At 43.3% G+C, this 20,612-nt stretch overlaps 1 protein-coding gene across 4 annotated transcripts in view; it reads left to right on the top strand.

The window, feature by feature from the left end:
* Positions 1 to 20,612, top strand: part of DPP6 (dipeptidyl peptidase like 6) — a 576,690-nt gene that overhangs the window by 435,553 nt on the left and 120,525 nt on the right. For 3 of the 4 annotated variants that reach the window (XM_064445043.1, XM_064445042.1, XM_064445044.1), the window contains exon 6: positions 8,165 to 8,217. In XM_064445043.1, coding sequence (XP_064301113.1) covers positions 8,165 to 8,217 — 53 coding nt within the window. Of the gene's footprint in view, positions 1 to 8,164; positions 8,218 to 12,455; positions 15,071 to 20,612 lie in introns of those variants that run through there. The other variant, XM_064445045.1, reaches the window with a different exon arrangement.

The following is a 20,612-nucleotide window of genomic DNA, read 5'->3' as shown; positions in this document are numbered from 1 at the left end:
AACGCTCTCCTAGGGGTGAGATCTGGCACACGAGCTGTATGTTAATACCTGTAGCCTAAGTTGGTTCTGGAGCTGCATTTGTAACAAAAAGAGCATCCACTTAACGCCACCATGTCACAAAGTCATAAATCCTAAAGCCGGCCTTGAAATTCCCTTTCAGCATTGTCAGCAGTATAAGGCTCTCAAAAGTGTAATGTGGAAACATATCTTTTAATAAAGAATTATTATCATGAAACAACTGAGATCGATAATCAGTTTGTGGAACATGAAGTAACAGCGTTATCTTACCACACTGCAGTCCAGCTATTACTGTAGTAGATGTTGCCATCACACTTTATTTATGGTTATTTTGCAAACTAGAGATGACACTATTTGTGAAGGAGTAGGTCCTTGGCTTTGCTGGTTCAGAGACCTTTGGTTTGGTGGCTGGAAAATCAGCTTCTAATCCCAGCACTCCCCCTGTATGTTTGTGGGAGAGATTTACATACTAACTGTGCGTGTTGCCTGCAGCGCATGGCCCTATTAAAACCAGCTTGAGTTTGAGTTACAAACACTTCTAAAATGCAAGTCCCCATGGCATGAATGTGCTGTCCCTTCCTGATGTCACCTTGACGTGAGATTGCTGCTGCTCCGAGAAAGCCTCTCCAGTGTGGGTGTAGGGCACACACAGCACTGCACGACTAGAGAGCTGTTCTGGTTGCCCTCCACGCACCAAGGACAAGCTTGTAGAGAAAGGCTCCTTCAGGCTCATATCGCAATGTTTTAATTTTCAGTCTTAGAGATTAAATTGTTGAAAGACTTGAAAAACAGAGCCATGTGAAGACTCTTCCTGATGATCCACTGCCTCTTGTGTTCTTCCACTCTCCATCCCTTTTACATAGCATTTTATTCCCGTCTTCCAAAAACAATTTTTAAAATTCCTTCCTGGTTCTGAAGATACCCAGTCTCTGACCCTTGATTTCCTACGAAATTGGGTATCAGTGGAGCAGCTCCTTATTCACACTGATGTGTCTGAGATGAGGTGCTAACCCCTTGGGTCTCTGTGAGACTTTGCTTTATGTTGGCTGTGTCATTTCATCCAGGCATGGATGCGTTGCTGGGTCAGGATCCTCCCCTCCTCTTCAAAGGAAAATGTTTTCTTCCCATAAATCAACTCTAAAACGTGCACCCCCCAGGTGTATGTCTTGCTCCTTTTGCCCAAACATTCATTTAAGTTAGTTCCTCTGGAACACAGAGACAATTATAGCAAAGGCAAACAGTTGCCAAATGCTTTGTATGTCAATTGACCCAGAGACCCCTTCTTCTTATCGCCTTTCCTGCTCAAACCCATTTCCCCCGTCCCTGCCCTTTTCTGAGCTCCCCAGACCGTCCCAGAGCGGCACGGCACCCTCAGTGTGCACTTTTCATGGGTGTGACCTCCTGCCACATGTGGCTGATCTGCTGAATACAGTGCAGCGGGTAAGAGCATCCCAGATCAGGTGTTTGATAAGAGCTGTTTGGCTGCCAGCTGAAACAATGCACAGGAAATGCTTGTTGATTGCATTTCATTATGGTTTCCCTAATTTATTAGAGGCACAAAGAGAAATGGGCAGTGTTCCTTGGAGGGCTGTAGAAACAGGTTGGCACACGGCATGAGACTGTATTAGAGGCACATTACTTGGGAAGTGATAAAGTATAAAGGGATAATTCAATGTAGAGACAAAAGAGAATTTGCTGTCTCAGAAGAAAACAAAATAGGTCAGTATCGCAATGAATTTGAAAGGTGAGAATGTTGAAAAGACCTCAAATTATATGGCTTTATTGATTTGTTTGGTTCATGAAAGCAATCGAGCTTCACTGAGTGTAGGGTACAAAATACCAGTATGGATTTTGGTGTGGTTTTTTTATTACAGTGACACAAAAGGAATAGATAGCATGTGCTTTTTCAGAGAATCTTATTCCAGGCTGGTTACTATGGAGTGCCTGTTAGCAATAAAATGGTGGTAATACTTTACTAAAATAGTTGGGCTGGGGAGAATACTGCTGACCAGTCTGTCTTCACTGATGGAAAAAAATGAAAAGACCATTACCTAACTGCCCACTAACCATGCCTCAGCCAGAGGCAACCCCCTGTGCTCTAAATCACAAATACACGGGAGAACGAGAGATCAGACATTGAGCAAAACATAACCAAGAAGTTGGTGGTCAGTTACAGGAATGGATGTTTCCTCTCTTTGGAGGGTCAGTGCAACACATAATGGGAAAAGAAGGATTTAATCTCAACAGAATGGAAGGGTTCAAGTTATTCATCAGTTTTCGGATTGTAGAGCCCCAACAAAACCAATTGTAGCATGAAGAATTTTGATCAAGGCAAATGTTTACTCATTAAGTGAAAATTTAGTCTTTGATGTTGACTTTCATCAAAAATAAAGAAGATTCCACAAGCAGGTACAGTGACCTGCTTTGATTCTCCACAGAATGTCATAAAGAAGTTTGGCAGTGAGGTACTTTTAGTCAGACAGTTATCCTTTACTCTACTGGAAGATTTGTACGAATGACGTAATTACCATATAAAGATACCACAATATTTGCTTGTTGGTGACTGACCAATAGAAGAATCAATGTGACAATGGGGCAGCAACTTGGGTCATCCTTCACTGTGCGCGGTACGTGCATATAGGAGAAGGAAACACAACCTCTGGCTAACATTTGCTGTAATTTTCCTTCTGAACTAGTTTTTTCCTCCCTTTCATGCCATCGTTAGGTAACGGTTTACAAAATACCTGAGCTGTTTGCCAATGCAGAGCAGAAACCTTCCTGCGTTCTACTTTATCCTCTTTTCCCTCTTAATTTGTCAACTTCAGAGACTGGTTAAATATCACAGATATTAAAGGCCAAATGGCAAATCATCTTTTACCTGCATATTTTGCATCACAGCATGAGTTACCGTTTAAGGGTGCCAGGACCACTTTGAAAGGTGGAGTATGTAATTATGTCAAATGTTTGGGATTATTCGATTGGTTTGACATTCATATGTGCATTGGGAGATTTGTCTGCTCATAGCACAAGTAGGGAAATGGGCTATATAATCCAATTCCAGCAAATGTCTTTTTAGAGACTCTTCATGGGAAACCCTTTTCATGGATCTGGCAGTTCCTGTTCCACTGGCCACTTGTGCTGTATTTTTACTGTCTTACTATAGAGTATAAAAGGGAATAGATTATAAAGATAATTTAGGTATGTTGAGAATCCTGAGGGGATCTATTATTCTGAGATATACTTTATTGTTACAAAATGAAAAGGGAATCCTTTTACCCCGAAAACTACTGAGTGCTTTATGATTAATTACATAAAATATATTCTTGCTATTTTCAGACTTTAGCCAACTGTTGTACAGTTGTATTTCTGATGACTATTTAAGTGTTCATTTTTATTTGGGGGTGCTGGGATGACTTTTTGGATGAAATGTGTGATTCCTGAAAATGAAGAAAGACACTAAAAACTAGAAATTTTGTATTAAGCCTTGCAAACTGCTTTGTAACACAGCTTGCACTTCTACACTACCCTGTAGCTGTTCCTTTCAAACTCTAAGTTTTGTGGGATTCTTTGTGAATTTTCTAGATAATTCTTTAATGTAAATAACATTACTGCATGAAGGACCAGGTGGCTCTGGAGTCATTCAGAAAATTGTTGCAAAGGATGTTTTATTCCTGTATTTCTCAAGTAAGTAATAATTGTGAGATCATGGCAGCCAGTCCACCTGGGTTTAATCTGAGATCCACCAGCTGAGTGGTAAGACCCTAAATTAGCTGTTTTGATAGAACAGCCTATTGGAAGATGAGAGTTTTGGGCTGATCTGGGGAGTTGTCTTCTAAGGGCTTTTCCCCCCCTTCTTTGCTTGTAAACCTCCTTGAAAGAAAGTCTGCATGTGCCTCTTGTTTGTATTGATTCAGCACCTTCTCATGCAAACGTAAAAGAAAGCATTTCGATAAGTGCTGATTACTGCTAGTGCTAGCACGGTATCAGCCCACAAAGCGTGATGGGAACTGGCACAGAAGATGGACGTATGAACTAAACTCTTCCTTTTTTTCTGATGCTAGTGATAAATCCTCAGCAGGTAATCTTTCCTACCAGACAAAATATACTGAAAACACACTTCACAATCTCCTAAAAATTCCCTAATTTCCATCTAAACCCTTTCTTAAGCCTTAGTGAGTTGCATGGGCAGTGCCAAATTGAAAATAACGGTGACAATTTCCAACTTTTAACAAAAAGTCGCTGAAGGCAAAGGCTCTGTGTGTCCAGCTTGTGTCTGTGTGACAAACCAGGTGAGATGTAGCGAGGTAACCGGGATCCTGCCTGTCTTTTTGGACTTACATCAAGCATTTGCACAGTTGCTTTTGGGCAAGAACAAGAGCTATGTATTCTAATTTAAAGTATATTAATAGTCACAATGAATAAATGAGTCCAAATCCATTATATTCTTAAATAACATATATTTTCTATGTAAGTAAGCCCCGCTGGACTAGGACCTGTATCCTTGGAGATGAAGAAGTGCTTTCAAGGAGATATTACTCTCCCATTCACACCATACTTTGTGCTGCAATGATGTGGCACAGAAATTGCTTCTTCCATTTTGTTTCTGTAGCTTGTAGGAACCACAGTTTACTTGTTATTTTGGAACTGATGACAGGGGAGAGGCGGATGCTCTTCTCTGCTGCTTCTTCTCTGCAGTGGTTGCATATCTGCTGTCATCTGGTCAGGTCCAGGTTTCTTTTGCTGATTACATGAAATGACGTCAGTGTCTTCACAACAGTGTTGCCATATACAATTAGTCCTGTATTTTTCTGAATTTTAGAGAAATAATTGCCTTTCCAAGGCTTAAGTGGAAACAGTTAGATCTGTGTCCTAGACCCTTTATGACTTCAGTGTAAACATGCACATGGTGCAGAGCATAGTGTAGGTTGAAAGTAAGCAAGATCTGTGCTGTGACCTGGGATGAGAAGCCCAGTGGGAGAGTGTTTCTGACACAGTGGTTTTAGTATGATGAGTTTTACAGCACTCATTGGTCACAGCTGGCATGGGAGCTTTTGTGACCTGATCTTGGTAATACCTAGAACCCTTCAGAGCAGTCTCAAACCTGTTCTAACTTAAGTTGGCAGGATGACTTGGCACACAGGGTCTACACAGAGAAACAGTTGCCAAAAACTCCTCTACCTTCAAATATGCCTCTCTACTGAGAGGAGCTGTGTGCTTCTGAGATCCAGCCAAAAATAAGGGCTAAGAGCATCAAATCAGGAATCACAGAATCAGTGTAATGGCCTTTACCACACCCCTTGGATAGAGAAGGGAAACACAGAGAGTTAATACGGTTATTTTTGTTGGCTAAGCCTCAGAAACGGAGAGGTTAAATGAAATGAATACTAACTTTTAAGCACTGTCCTCTGTCTGAGGCTTAGATTTCAGCAGAATGCTCATCTCTTTCCTGCAGTTTTCCCTGGTGTGGGGTTTTCCTACTGGTAAGTGAATAGCCTAATTCAGCTTGACCCCAGCAGAAATTTTAGTTGAGATATTAAGCAGACATAGTCATCCTCTTGAACAGTTAAAATAACTTCATTTGGTTTGCATATCTGAGAGAAAACGGCCTTTTCATTTCCCAGAAAGACATTAAGTGATGTTTCTCTTGGATTCCCGTCTGCTTAGGAGAGGTGCTCACAGCGTGTTTTCCAAACAGGTTTGAAATAGTAGAGATGGGAAGGACTTGTGAGCTGCATGTGCTCTTGTCCTTAAGAACTACAATAATAATAAATGTCTGATCCTGAAATCTTTGCAAGCCTACTGATTTTAAGGATTTATTTGAGAAAGGATTGCTTCCGTGAATGAACCCTGCCAGCTGCAAGCCTTTGAAGACTACATGCTACACACACAGCTGATGGGAGATATTTTAGGGTCTGGCCAAAGACCCAAGAGGATGACAAATGATGTTCAAAAAATGAAGCCGTTTTTTGAGAGTCCCACAACTTTTGTTTTCCCCACTCCTAAAATCTCACAGCAAAGAAAATGTTTTACCTCAGTCTCTATTAATGGCTCTAAGACAGCTCTAAACTCTCTAGCGTGGCTGTGGGGACCCTGTACCACAAGCAGGGACACCAGCAGATGTCCAGCCCAAAACTTCCCTGGTTGTTTCTTTTCCCACCAGCTGCCACTTTTCTCTATTTTCCCCTGAAGGCATCTGTTCATAGTCATTTTGGGGGCTGGCTTCTGCCTCTGTTTCTCATAGCTGACAACACAGCATGACCTGTTACCTTGAACACCAGTCCTTGCCTCAGATCGCGATTTATATATCTACATAATCTTCTACATCCTACTGCCAGGGCATCTGAAAAGAAAAGTTAGCTCAGAATTTAATGGCAATGTATTATTTGGTTTTTCAGCTCTGTAGACAAATTTATTCTTCCAGTGGATTTTCTTTGAAGAATCTTAGCAGTTTTAGAACTTCACCAAAGCTGGAATAAAAGCTAAGGCCACATGCATCAGCCAGGTCTCCAATATCAGCATTATAAGATTCAAGAGCTCTTCGGTATGATTGGATGTAGATGAGATAATGGTAATTTATCTGGCATCATCTGAAACAGGTCTTTAAAAAGGGCAGGATCTAAACAGAATCTAAAAAGGACACCTGTACTAAAATAAATGCTAGCTTGCAGTGAATTCGCTTGTGTTCCTAGACCTTCTCTGATACCAATACACCAGAGGCTCTCCTTGCTGGAGGTATCTTTACGTAACTGAATGCCTAAAAGGAGATATGATTTTGGTATGTAACCTGATGATGTCCTTATTATGAAGGGAGTGAATTGCACAGGGGAAGAAGGGAATCACATCAATCTGGCATCAGTCTCTGCATTTCATAGGTAGAAATCCAGTGTTTTCACCCCTATACTTTGGTAGTAGCTTTTTTTCAGGGGGTTAATGCATAGGATTTAGTGTTTGAATTCAAATTGTAACAGAGAAGTTTGTTTTAATATCTACAGGATGATGTGCCTTGTATTTATCTGCCTCTCTACTGAGCCCCCAAAAGATGTAAGCCTGCCCTCAAGACCGATGGGTAGTAAATCATGCTTACTTGTCTGTGATGCTAGCCCTCTGCTTGGGATGGCCACTACTGAGGCTGCCAGCACCATCCAGGGCATCTCATGGTTTCCTGGCATAAAAAAAATATAATGTGCAAAACCAGAGGTACCTAGGAAAAATAATTTTGATCAGACAAACTTGACTGGTGAAGCAATGATTGTAAGAGGACTCATTTATTTTAGTATTTAGTAGCATAGAGTAACAGGACAGAACTGAAAAAGGGAGTGCCTGTATTAGACGTGTATAAAGTTATCCATATTTAGACCTTGCACACTAGTGCCCCGACTCTTGTGTGGCTCAGCATTGCTCGCCTTGGGCAACAACAGATTAGGGATTAGGGATTGCATTGTCACAAGTGGAAAATCACCAACTCTTAAACCACTGATGAGACTGGTATTAGTATTTGCTACTGAGGAAATAAGTAATGAATGAACTCTCCCTTCTGAGATGACCTGCCATGCAAACTGACAAGCTCCTCCCCAGGGTCCAAAGTGCAAATTGATATGAAGATGCAGCTTAGCAGGTCAAACAAATGTGAGGTCAGCCTAACACCCTAAGTCAATAAGGTTTTGTTTGCTGACTGACAGGGGTCTTACAACCCACTCTGAGATCACCCAGCATCACTCCCTGTTTTATTTATGTGGGAATAAAACAAAAAAATATGCATTGTATCCCTGTTGTGTCTAGTTATAATGATGGAGAATGTCTCCTGCTGACCAAGGTGTCCTCATTAATGATTGTTCTATATTTAGCCCTTGCAGAGTCCATGTGCCCCCAGTTTAATCAAAGACCTGGTAGTCATGGTAACAACACAGAGCATCTGGATGTATACGATTTGCCAAACACTGTAATAAAGTGCAAGATGAAAAGAACACACAACAGCGTTAGGTGAATTAATGTTTTGTTCTTTTCTACTACAGATTTTGAAGTGTTTATAGGAGCTCCCTAGCCATAAATGCTAGATTGTTTTTGCAGAAAGAGAGCCCTATTAACACAGGTGAGAATTACTAACCTCTTTTTTGTTGTTGTTTTCTTTCTTAATTTTGTTTTGCAGGTGTATCAACATTCATATACGGCATATTATGTCCTCAGCAAAATACCTCATGGGTAAGCAATTTTTCAATGTCTTCATTTTAAAACTCATCCATTAAGAACTCTGCAGAATAATGTGTATCGTGACAAATGGTTTCCTGTGACAGCCCTTTGCAACGGTCTGGCACTCAGCTGCAGCAGCCACTGAGCTGTGTGTTGTACAAAAGATGACATAGTCTGGAAACAGAAGTACTCAGCTTCCCCAGAGAGTCAGACTACATGAATTTCATATTCCAGTTTTCAAGTTTTTGGCTAGAATTTAGATGCGTTGGTGTCTGGCTGAGAGCCGCGGTTGGCCACTCACCAGAGCACTGTCAGAGGATCTATCCAGGGGTGTTTAGTCCCTTAAATTTGGTCAGAACTGAGGCATTGCCCTTCAGTTTTGGGTCTCTTGGCAGATTCCCTTGATACAAATGCTCTCTCTAGCATCCTATCCGAAGGCAGATAGATCGGTAGTCTGTTCCCAGGGTCCTGATGCTGCTTAGATACATACAATTATACTGAAGCTATGAGCCTTTGGGTTTATAGTTTATCTTTTCAGAGAGTGCAAGGTAAGTGCAGACAAACAAGAATGCCACGTAGGCTTTACACAACATTTGTAAACTTAATGAAAGTATATTGCTTCACCTAAAGCATGTAGCATGAAAGGTTACATATCATTACAAGTACTAAACTTCCATCACACAATGTCTCTTCATTTAGGTCCCCCTGCGCTCTGGAGGTCCTGAGGTAGGCTTGGTGTTTAACACAGGCACCAGTTAGCTTCAGGGGATCCTTCTTTAGCTTTGATTATTCACAGTTTTTTAAATCCCCCTTTCTCAGCTTTGTTTTGTGGCGCTGCAGGTTACCTGAGGCTCCAACTCAATCACCCTGCAGTTCATCTCACCTGTCTTGTTTCTCTAGAGTTTAGCCCATAGTTTCTACCTGCTTTTCACCTAAAAAATACCTTTTTTTTTATATGCATGCTTTAAGGACTGGCCCAGCTGGTCAGGAATGGGTCACCGCTGTACCAATAAGATGCATGTAGGAATATGATGATACATGCTGTTTCAGAGTGACATTTCCACAGCATCAATGGATATGCATAAGTTCCACAGCAAAAGTCCTCAAATCATTGTCAGTAAATACAAAGCTAAAAGCCAGGAAGCTGATGCCAGGTTGTGTGTTTTAAAGCATCATGTTAGTGATAACTGTGTAGCAATGGTAAAAAGGGACAATATAGTTGTGCTCTGCCATTTCTGTAGGTAACCAGATAACTCAGGCTGAAAAAGCTTTTCCAAGGTCCAGCCTCCTGCTCAAAGCAGGATACTCAGAGCTTTATCTAGCTGGGTTTTGAAAACTTGCAGGGATGGGGACTGCACAGCCTCACTGGGCAACCTGTCCCGCTGCCCAGCTGTTCTCATGGGCAGAAAGTTTCTCCTTATATCCAGTCTGAACCTCCATTTTCAGTTTATATCCACTCTCTCTCACCCATACCACCATATTAAATGAATTACTCTGTCGGTTCGTGACCAATGGAGCAGAGTCTGGTTGGAGGCCCCTCACTAGTGGTGCTCCCCAGGGCTCTGTGCTGGGTCCAGTCCTGTTCCACATATTCATCAATGACCTGGACAAAGGGACAGAGCATGCCCTCAGCAAGTTCGGTGACGATACCAAGCTGGGAGGAGCGGCTGATACACCACAAGGCTGGGCTGCCATCCAGCGAGGCCTGGACAGGCTGGAGAGCTGGGCCGAGGGGAACCTCATGAAATTCAACAAGAGCCAGTGCAGGGTCCTGCCCCTGGGGAGGAACAACCCCCCGCACCAGCACAGGCTGGGGGTGACCTGCTGGAGAGCAGCTCTGCTGAGAAGGACCTGGGAGTGCTGGTGGGCAGCGAGGTGACCCTGAGCCAGCACCATGCCCTTATGGCCAAGGGGGCCAGCGGTGTCCCGGGGTGCATTAAAAGGAGTGTGGCCAGCAGGGCGAGGGAGGTTATCCTCCCCCTCTGCTCTGCCCTAGTGAGGCCACATTTGGAGTCCTGTGTCCAGTTCTGGGCCCACCAGTTTAAGAAGGATGCGGAACTGCTCAAGTCCAGCGGAGAGCTACCAAGATGATCAGGGGACTGGAGCATCTCCCTTATGAGGAAAGGCTGAGAGACTTGCGTTTGTTCAGCCTGGAGAAGAGAAGACTGAGGGGGGATTTCATCAATATCTATAAATATCTAAAGGGTGGGTGTCAGAACGATGGGACTAGGCTCTTTTCAATAGTCCCCAATGACAGGCCAAGGGTTAAAGTGCACAGGTTCCACCTGAATATGAGGAAAAATATCTTTCCTGTGCGTGTGCCAGAGCAGTGACACAGGCTGCCCAGGGAGGCTGTGGAGTCTCCATCCCTGGACACATTCAAACCCTGCTTGGATGCATTCCTGTGCCCCCTGCTCTGCGTGTCCCTGGTCAAGCAGGAGCGTTGGACAAGATGATCTCCAGAGGTCCCTTCCAACCCCTGCCATTCTGTGATTCTGTGATCCTGTAATTCTGTCTCTGACTTAGGAAAACACTGAGGCAGGACCTAAAGTCCTGCTGATTTCTGCATTCATGGGCCAGGTGCCTGCCCCTGAGAGAAGGCAGGATCCTGGCCATGCCTGTGTGCTCAGTGTTTCCTGCTGCTCTTTGTAGGCAGCTCTTACTATGCCTGTGCACAGTGGACCAGCAGCCTTCTTACTGGGGGGTCCTCAGGGGACCTTACTGTTTAACACAGGAATGATGATTTAAGGGCAAAAGTCCTAGAAGTCAGACATTGCAGTACCTACATTTTCAAGGCCCATGCCCTCTTTCCAATCCAGTTTCTCTGGTACAGTAACTAGTGGTTTTAACAATAGAGAAGTAAAGATTCAATGGCAAGATATAAACATATCTCTCAGCATGTTTTCCTTGTAGTTACATTCAGGTGTTCCTCAAAGATTAGTCTCAGCACACATTTGTACACACACACATACACACACACACACACACAAACCCAGAAAAAACAAAACACAGCATCAAAAAAAACCCCCAAACAACAACAAAAGCTGAAATAATTTTCTTTGGCTTCTACCTAGCAACAGAGAAACATGTTTGTGTACAAAAAATCTGTATGGAGACATACATGTTTTAAAATCTGTGAGCCCTGGAGCCTGTGAAGCCTGCGTCCCTACAGCTTGTGTCTTGTGATAGACTCACCACAAAAAATTATGAGCTCAAGGTTAAGTTGTTTCCATGCACAGCCAGAACATGGGAATTAGGAGACTTCTCACCATAGTCCATGTCAAAGCTCTGGTGCCCCAGTGTGATATGCTCCAGACTTCTTCAGTCTCTTTCCTTCCCTGCCTGAATCTGGTCTTCATTTTTGCTTTTCTTTCCTTTTTTTTTTTTTTTCAGGAACTTACTGGATTTATTTAATTTTTGAAAACTCCATCTTTCTGGCAATTTATCTAAAATTAGCTTGTGGGCTGAAATGGTGCTGAGCAACAGGATGAACACACAGCATGAGCACATAAGCTTTGTATCTGCAGTAAACCTGGCTAAGAGCAAAAGCATTTGACTGACGGCACAGTTCTATTCCATACAAAACAAAGGCAGAAAAAATAGAAGGATCATGTGTTAGAAATTACAAAAATTAATTAATAAAAATACAGTGGTCTAGGCAGTTTTCTACTACTGCCCTATCTTTCATCATCCTTGGCAACCACTTTCTTTTTCCCCCCAGCTTCAACTATATTGCACGCTCAGCTGTGTTTCACCTTGCTCTCCATGTATTGTTGAGCAGTGGTGCAGGCAGTTGGAGGGATGGATGTGTCAGAGAAGTATCCAGAATAAAGGGAAGACTTGGAAAGTGACAGGGTGCCAGAAGGCCCACGGGTGCATCAGGGATTGGCGTCCCCACAGCATGACACAGTGATGGATCAGGCAACCACTGGCAAGAGGAGGGTTGGAGGGATTGCTGCATTTCATGGTAGTACAGGTATCGTTTACAAAGTGGTTTAGGCTGCAGAGATGTATACAGGCATTGCAAACCATATTGTGGAAAGGATGGCACATTACCATTTCCCCGGAGCATGGGCATTTATTTTTGCTTTGGAGTTCTGCGTATATTTTAGGGTGGTGCATGAAGAGACAGGGCAGCTGTAGTGGATGAACATGATGTAATGGGTAATGAAATGCATCTACTGAGAGTAGAGTCTCTGTTGGGTGAAGAGGTAAAAATCTCTTCATCACCTATTTCATATTTAACACAGGAATATCGCTCTGATGGATGTGTTTGAATGAAGATTGTTGAGGGCAGAACCAAGCACACGGTTCAATTCAGTTTGATGTCCCAGGTCCTTTGGTGATGACAAAATCTGCAACGCGCAGGCAGCATCCTTGCCCTCCACCTGACGATAAGACGAGTGACAAAAGCATTGGACACTGAGGAACAACCCCTTTTCCATTTCTACAAACTGTTTTCATGCATTAGTTCTCTTCTGCAAATAGGCACCAGCTTTACACCCCATCGGTGTGTGCCACCGGTGCCTCGACATACCTCCAAATCATCAGCCGAGGCAGTGACTGCTGGTGAACAAACTCACTCCCCTCTGCAATATCCCTCCTGCTCATTAGGCACTCCGTCCTGGACACAGGCTGTGACAGAGTGACTTCCCCTGTGCTCTCTCTACCTTGTTCCTCATCCGCAGCTATGATCTGCCTCATCAGGAAGGCCAGACAGTTTAGGCTTTGTACCCACTCGTGCCCTTGCTACACCCCTGCTGAGGCTAACTAATAAGGAAGCCAATTAATCTAATCTGTGGCACCACTGTTTAAATAACGTGACATTAATCTGCCAGCATAAATTGCTTTTTGAAGGGAAATTTCTCATTATTTTTGCCATGTTCAGCAGACTCTCCAGGTTCAGGCTGTGTCTGAAGTCAAAAGAGGCTCATACAGCATTTTCCAGACTTCATTCCGAGCTCTCCGTAAGTTTGACAAGCCAATTTGGGTATGTCCTTACCACATACATTCACAAATGGTATTTATACAGGGTGCAGGACTGCAACATTTTTCCATGAGAGCTATTGTGGAAGTAAAGTCCCCACATAAGAAGCAGTACAATTTGGCTCTCTAGGGGACAATTAATATATGCCGGTGACATAGACTCAAAGGTTCTTACTTAAAAATGAAAATAAGCCTGAGGTAGAAGAAAGAATAGATTTCTCTGCAGGGATATTTACTGCAGAGATTTTAATTTCTCCTTTTTTGTTATTTCAGCCTTCTCACAGCCTCTTAGCAAACTCGGGGTAAAAACCCCTACCATTTCTGCCACATTTGCCTTCTGTTTTCAATGGCCCGTGTTTTCCGTTCTCACAGGGGGTGCCGGCTAAGACCCGCAGTTCTCATTTTCCTGGGCTGAGGTGTGTAGGGAGGTTGTGTTCAGTTCAGCTTTCCTGCATGTCACCCATTTTTCTCCTTCTGGTCACCCGAAAATTAGATGCTGGCGCCGGGTGCCATCTAGTGGGACAAGCCCCTGCGTTTGCTGCTCATGTTTCCTGGTATGCACATCTCCGTACTGTCCCATCTGCGTTCCTCTGAACCGTGCTGCTTTTCCAATATATCGGCCGATAACTGCTTACAGCTGTCTGCATTATAAATAGCTTTGCAAAGCTCCCCTCACAACCCTACAGTTGCACTTGCCGCATTGTAATTGCCAGCTAGTTGTGATTTATAGGTACTGCGATAGCATCTGCAGGTCGAGATGTAGAACAGGGAGCTCTCATGCGAGGTGCTGGGAAAAGTGGAACACAAATACCATATACAGTTATTTCCTAATATTATTTTTCCTAACTTTGGAAAATAAAAATTTAGCAATACAATGTAGGCAACAACCTGCCTATGAAATCCAGCCGCTGAAAATTGTTTTATTCTTTTGTGGGGTTTAATAATGTTGCTCCTTCTGAGTCCAGTATGGATGATCTTGGTCATTCACATCCTTCACTGAAATAAGGGGAAAAAATTAGTTTGTTCAGGGTTTTCATGGCCAGGCCTTGACTGACCAGTGCCCCTTAATCCTGTTGCAGAATTTCCCTCACCGGTGTTAAGGTCATTTCACACCAGTGTGTGCTGCTGGACCACTGGGTTGATTGGGCACTGCAGGCCCTAAGCAAGAGCTAATTTTGGGTTGATATCCAAGGGGCTTCCTCTGTCTTTAACTTTTTGCTGTGGCCAGCAGAAACGTTACACCTTTTTACAGTTCTGTGTTGTGTTTGCTTCCCAAAAATAAAGCCCAGCATAAAACATATATTTCGTCAAACCTCCTAGTGCCCACCGAGTTCCGCGTTAATCATTTCCCTCGGCACACAGCTAAGTGGCAGGGATTAGAGCTGACCCCCTTGTATGAGCTCTCAGCACGGTGTCAGCACATCCAGCTGGGGCAAGTCAATAGGATCTTCCAAATAAATTTATAGGGATCAGTGAGAAAATCAGCAGTTATTCCCATTCCTCATTGTGTATAGGAAAGAGGGAATTGTACACAGATTCTCCTAAGCAGAATCCATGTTTCTTCCCAAATTTATATGTGGTAAAGTCAGAGGAACAAGTTAAGTAGATCACAGGAGCAATCCCAGAGCTGAGTTCAGCTTTTCTTGCCTACGCTGCCAAGAGCCTGTGAAATACCACATACATCGTCCATGCTCAACTCGCAGTAACTTCAAGAGAAGTCCCATGAGTGGAGTGAGTGCAAAATATGTATTGGAGATCCACAGAAGGGATAACAGGAGGGGAGGAACTGAGCCCATGCTTCACTGTGAGTAAATTTTCAAAGTGATGTCTGTAGATCTCTCTGCAGAGCTCTCACTAATGTTCCTGTCTCCTTCTTTTCTACAAGAACCTGGCAGGATAGAGGTTAAAGTTAATTAAAAAAACTTAATCAGATTTATACATACCCTATTGTATAATATTTTGAAAAACAACAAGCTTTTCCTTGCACATGCTTCCATGTCCATGTTCACAGTAAAAGGAAGATCTGTTTCATTATTTAAAATCATGGTTAAAAAAACTTCAGGGCACTGGCTCTGCTGCAGACATCCGTCCGTTCGACCAAGACTGTTCTATTTTATTTTGATCTGGCCTGTTACGCCCCTCTCTGTAGCATTAAAGAAACTTCCTGTGCCTCAGTGTCCCCATCTGCAAAGCAAGGAAGAAATACTGCTTACCCGACAGAGGCAAGATGTGGTAATTACTGTAGCGAGTGCTGCACAATTTCACTCTTTAACATTCATAAACTTGTACTAGAGCCCACATTTTATTTTAAGAGGAAGAAGTACTGTAATTAATAGAGTCTGTTTTCAGCTAATTAAATTTTACTTAGAGGAGCTGAATATTTTCCCCCAACAATGATATATAGAAGTTGTATTAAACCCTTATAAAAAGGTATGTAAAACCAAGTAACGATGCGAAATTTGTTATATAAGTAGGAAAAATGTATTCTGCAGTTTGTGAAGAATCTGCTATTGCTACTTCTTCTCTCTCCTCCCTCTTTACCAATTATCATTCTATAGTTTTTATCATCTTTTTGAGATAGTTTATATAGTTAATTAAGGCACCTCTCCTGCATAGTATGGTGGCTTTTTGCCAGACTAAAAATAACAACATCCTCATGATGTGATATGTTTTTTCAGTTGTATTTTGACGATAGAAGACTGGACCTTGGAATAGTTAAACTTGATAGGTTGATTGTGGAGCCTGACCTTAAACACCATGGATAGGAATCTTTCAGTTGAGTTTACTGGCATTTGGCTCAAGCCCTGATGGAGCAGGTGGGCTTCTTGCTTTTTATAATAATCTGAATTAAACACTTTGTAAATCCCTGGAACAGTGGTTAAATCACATACCAGCTTATTGCTTGCAAATACATTTTGCACCTCTTTAAAAAGAAAAAAACAGCATTTTATTAAGCAAAGGCATTATCTGAGCATTGCTCGCTTCCAAGCAGTGGCAGGTTGAAACCAGCTCACCCTCGGAAGGCAGCTCAGGCAGGACTCTGGCTGTGCCTGTGGGAGGAAATCCACTTCAGCAGCTCAACACCATATCATTTCCCCAGAGGATTTGCCATTTGCTTGCCCATGTTGGCCACTGCATAGCATTTTTTATGTGAAATGTTCCTTTCCTGTGTAGGCAAAGCCACTCTTGCCACATGCTTCTCTTCCAGAATCAGCTGTGATGTGGGTGGACACCTTAGAAACCATGTATAGCGATAATAATAACGAATAGTCCCCTGATGGGAGGATTTGATATTAAGAATTAGAATAATGACTGCTGAGACTAAAAAAAAAGAGATCTTGAGTAATTAATAGTTAGATGCAGATGTTAGCAGTTTAGCAGAGAAAAGCCTGGCAACCAGCCTCCTTAAGTTACAGAAAAGGTCAATAGCTTATGGCTCATCAGGAAAAAAAAAAAGGGAAGAAGAAAGGTTTGAAGCAAACTCTCCCGTAGTGTTTCTCTGAGGCAGCACTCCCTGAAATGGAGGCAGGGCTCATATTAAATTCTATACTTGAATAAAATGTGCTTCGCTGGTGAGAAACATACCCGGACTTGGAAATATTCGCATGTCTCAGTGTGAATGAACCTCCTCCACTGCCGAGGCTGTGACCAGCCTCCAAACTGTAGACACTGCCGCAGAGTACATGCACATCCCAACACTGACCACTGCCAAAACTTGGCATGTTGGCATGATTTTCCTCCTTATTCATATTCAACAAGATTTAGTACAGAATTTTGACAGAAAAAGGATATAAAGGTGGATGACAGAGAACATATAAAATGATGTTACATAGCACCAAAGAGGCAACTACAGCCTATACAACTGCTGTTCCCAAGCATCACCTTCCTAGAAAAAAAATTGGTCTGTAGGTGGATTTTTGTCATGGGGATTGGGATATTTTTGTTTGTATTTTTGTCCTAGTGTTCAAGGTTCGGGGGGGGGGGGGTTCCAATAAAATAGGAACAAGAAACGTGCATTTCCCCAGGAGGCTGTTTTTGCTCCATTTCTATCAGGCTGTGGAGATGCCTTGTGGCCTGGGCCTTCATTATTTGTTGCTGTGGTTGGGTGATATTGATGCTGAACACAGTATTCGAGGTGCGGCCTCACCAGTGCCGAGTACTGGGGCGCAATCACTGCCCTACTTCTGCTGGCCAAACTATTCCTGATACAAGCCAGGATGCTGTTGACCTTCTTGGCTGTCTGAGCACACTGCTGGCTCATGCTTAGCCGGCTGTCAACCAGCACCCCCAGGTCCTTCTCCGCCGGGCAGCTCTCCAGCCACTCCTCCCCAAGCCTGTAGCGTTGCATGGGGTTGTTGTGACCCAAGTGCAGGACCCAGAAATTGGCCTTGTTGAACCTCATACAATTGGCCTCGGCCCATCGATCCAGCCTGTCCAGGTCCCTCTGCAGAGCCTTCCTACATCAGATCAACACTCCCACCCAATTTGGTGTTGTCTGCAAACTTACAGAGGGTGCGCTCAATACCCTTGTCCAGATCATTGATAAAGGTATTAAACAAGACCGGCCCCAACACTGAGCCCTGGGGAACCCCGTTCGTGACCGGCCGCCAACTGGGTTTAACTCCCTTCACCACAACTCTCTGGGCTCGGCCAGCCAGCCAGGTTTTTACCCAGTGAAGAGCACACCCATCCAAGCCATGAGCCACCAGCTTCTCTAGGAGGATGCTGTGGGAGACAGTGTCACAAGCTTTGCTAAAGTCCAGGTAGACAACACCCACAGCCTCTCCCTCATCCACCAGGTGGGTCACCTTATCACAGAGGGAGCTCAGGTTGCTCAGGCAGGACCTGCCTTTCATGAAGCCATGCTGGCTGGGCCTGATCACCTGGTTGTCCCTCACATGCCTGGTGAGCTCACTCAAGATGATCTGCTCCATAACCTTCCCTAGCACCAAGGTCAGGCTGACAGGCCTGTAGTTTCCCAGATCCTCCTTCTGGCCCTTCTTATAGAGGGGCATCACATTGGCAAGCCTTCAGTCATCTGGGACCTCCCCTGTTAACCAGGACTCCTGATAAATGATGGAGAATGTCTTGGTGACCTCCTCCGCCAGCTCCCTCAGTACTCTTGGGTGGATCCCATACGGCCCCAGAGACTTGTGAGTGTCTGGGTGGCTCAGCAGGTCATAAACTGCTTCCTCCTGGATTATGGGGGTTTATGATGCTCTCCAATTATGGGCATTGCCTCACTGCCATGGAGTTTAATGGGACCTGGGCTCAGGTTATATAGTGAGAGCTATAGAGGGACCTGTGCCTAGTTGCTGAGGACTATATAGCGATTTGAGGACTATACAGTGATCATATTCCTACCTCTGAGGAATATGTAGTGCTCTGTGCCATAGCACTTGTGCACCTCAGCGGTGTCCAACCCAGTGGGGCTCCCTTTCATCCTTTCTACCGGGTTCTGTGACCACTTCACAGGTAGGCACTAACCAAATTTAATACACTGAAAATCTCTTGTTATCCCCAAATAGGCATCCTGCCCCCTTGGCCAGCTCAGAACATATGGGGAAGAAGGGAGTGGGGAAATTTAGGAAATGTAAGAAAGGACTTTGGGTGGAGAAAGGATGCTCCAGCCAGGGCTTTCCTTGACACAGTAACCACTGGGAAATCTTTATGGCAAATGTGATATAATCCCAGGCTGATAGCCCAGACTGTGTCACGCCAGCCCTGATGTCTCTTCACCCCTTAACCTAACCCTCCATTTACTGAATGCTCCACTACAAATTTGAGGAGATAAGACAGGAGTAGGAAAGGTTGCTTTCCCATGTCACACACGAGAAGGAGCTAGAGGTATGAAAGGACCTCCCATATGCAGAGTTGTGAAGGCAAAAGTTACACTCTATTTCAAACGGAAGCATTTCCTTTGCGTGTGTACTTGAGGTTTGTACATCTCTGTTATGGGGCAGAACTGTAGGGCTGGAGTGGTATTTTAGTCCTTTAAATAAGGAGACTATTTTACAATCCACTTTTGAACTGTATCTGAAATCAGGTTAATTGTGATATTGCTTAAAAATGATCATATCACTGTTGATAAGAAATAGAAATAATGGCTCTGCTAAGTTTATTACTTTTTTATTTTAACTGATGAGGACATGGTCTATGTGGGGAGAGGCTGTTTAGAAGAGTGTTGTGTTTCAATATTCCTGAGAACCTATGCACAAACCTCCAAGATCTCCTTATCCTCCTGACATGAGAAGAAATAAGATTTCCTCAAAGGCTCTTAGTTTTCAAGGACATACAGAGAATACTGAGTCATTCTGGTTTTGTCTGGAACCCAGTAACACAAACTGTTAGATTAGTTTAGAGCACAAGCCCAGGAATCAATCTCTTGACCCAATTAAAAGTGTGACCTGGAGTCCAGTGCAGTTATATTGTAACAGGGCACTTCTGCTGGCTCTGGTTACTGCCAGAGATCACAGCTGTATCTCATTTTGTGTACTAATAATCCCATATTGCTCTCTGCAATCACGGTGCATCATGGTGTTATATTTTTATTAGGGTTTGGAAGTCAGACAAGGTCAGCTGGATAGAAAATGCTAAGGTTTCATCACAAACATGGTTTCCTGGGGATTGGCAGAGTCGCTCTGAAGAACCAGGCTCATTATTGTTGAGATCTTCCCAGTTCATTCTTAAACATCTCAGCGCTTACTGGATTGTTTCTCTTCAACCTGTATTTTTTTGCCCATATTTTGGATAGCAGATCTTTGTTAGCTGACATTCTGATTAGCCTTCTTGATAACATTCAAATATTTAGTTTTTTATTTATCCGTGCCTCTTGTTGTAGATAGACTTGAAATCCTGATAAACCCAGTGCCTTACCTCATGCCTTGAGTAGCTCTGAGATCAGAGCTGGCTGAGAAACCTCTATAGAGTAAGAGAAAATTACTTTTAAGTGGTTGTGTTTATCACCTGAATGTTATCACCTCTCATTGCCTCTTTAGGGGACAAAATATGACTCCAGGAACAGAAGTTCTTTAAAGAAAAGCAGTAAATATTCACTCTGTCGTCTATGATTTAGAGGGGTCACATGAGAAACATGATAATGTCATCATTTTAGAAGTAATGCTACCAGTATTTAAGGACCATTTCCACTGTTTGCTTACACAGGGAAACATAGAGATTTTGATCAACAACTTGCAGTCCTCCAGCCTGCATGACCGTGACTCCCAGCTGTGTACCAGTCTCCATTTTTAAATTAGTTTTTGTAGACCTTCACTAGAAAGGCAAGCCTGTGCCATCCTTTTACATAATTCCCAGTGGAAGTTGGTGACTCCTGTTCTGACAAGTGATTGATTTTAAAGTAGTATTAGTATTGTGCAAGATTTTGCAGGCCCAGCACCAAATATTACATTGATGGACGCTTT

The sequence above is a fragment of the Phalacrocorax carbo genome, chromosome 2 (assembly GCF_963921805.1).
Source record: "Phalacrocorax carbo chromosome 2, bPhaCar2.1, whole genome shotgun sequence".
In the NCBI taxonomy this organism is placed as follows: domain Eukaryota; kingdom Metazoa; phylum Chordata; class Aves; order Suliformes; family Phalacrocoracidae; genus Phalacrocorax; species Phalacrocorax carbo.
Note: the sequence above shows the minus strand (reverse complement) of the source record. Positions and strands in the feature narration are given on the sequence as shown.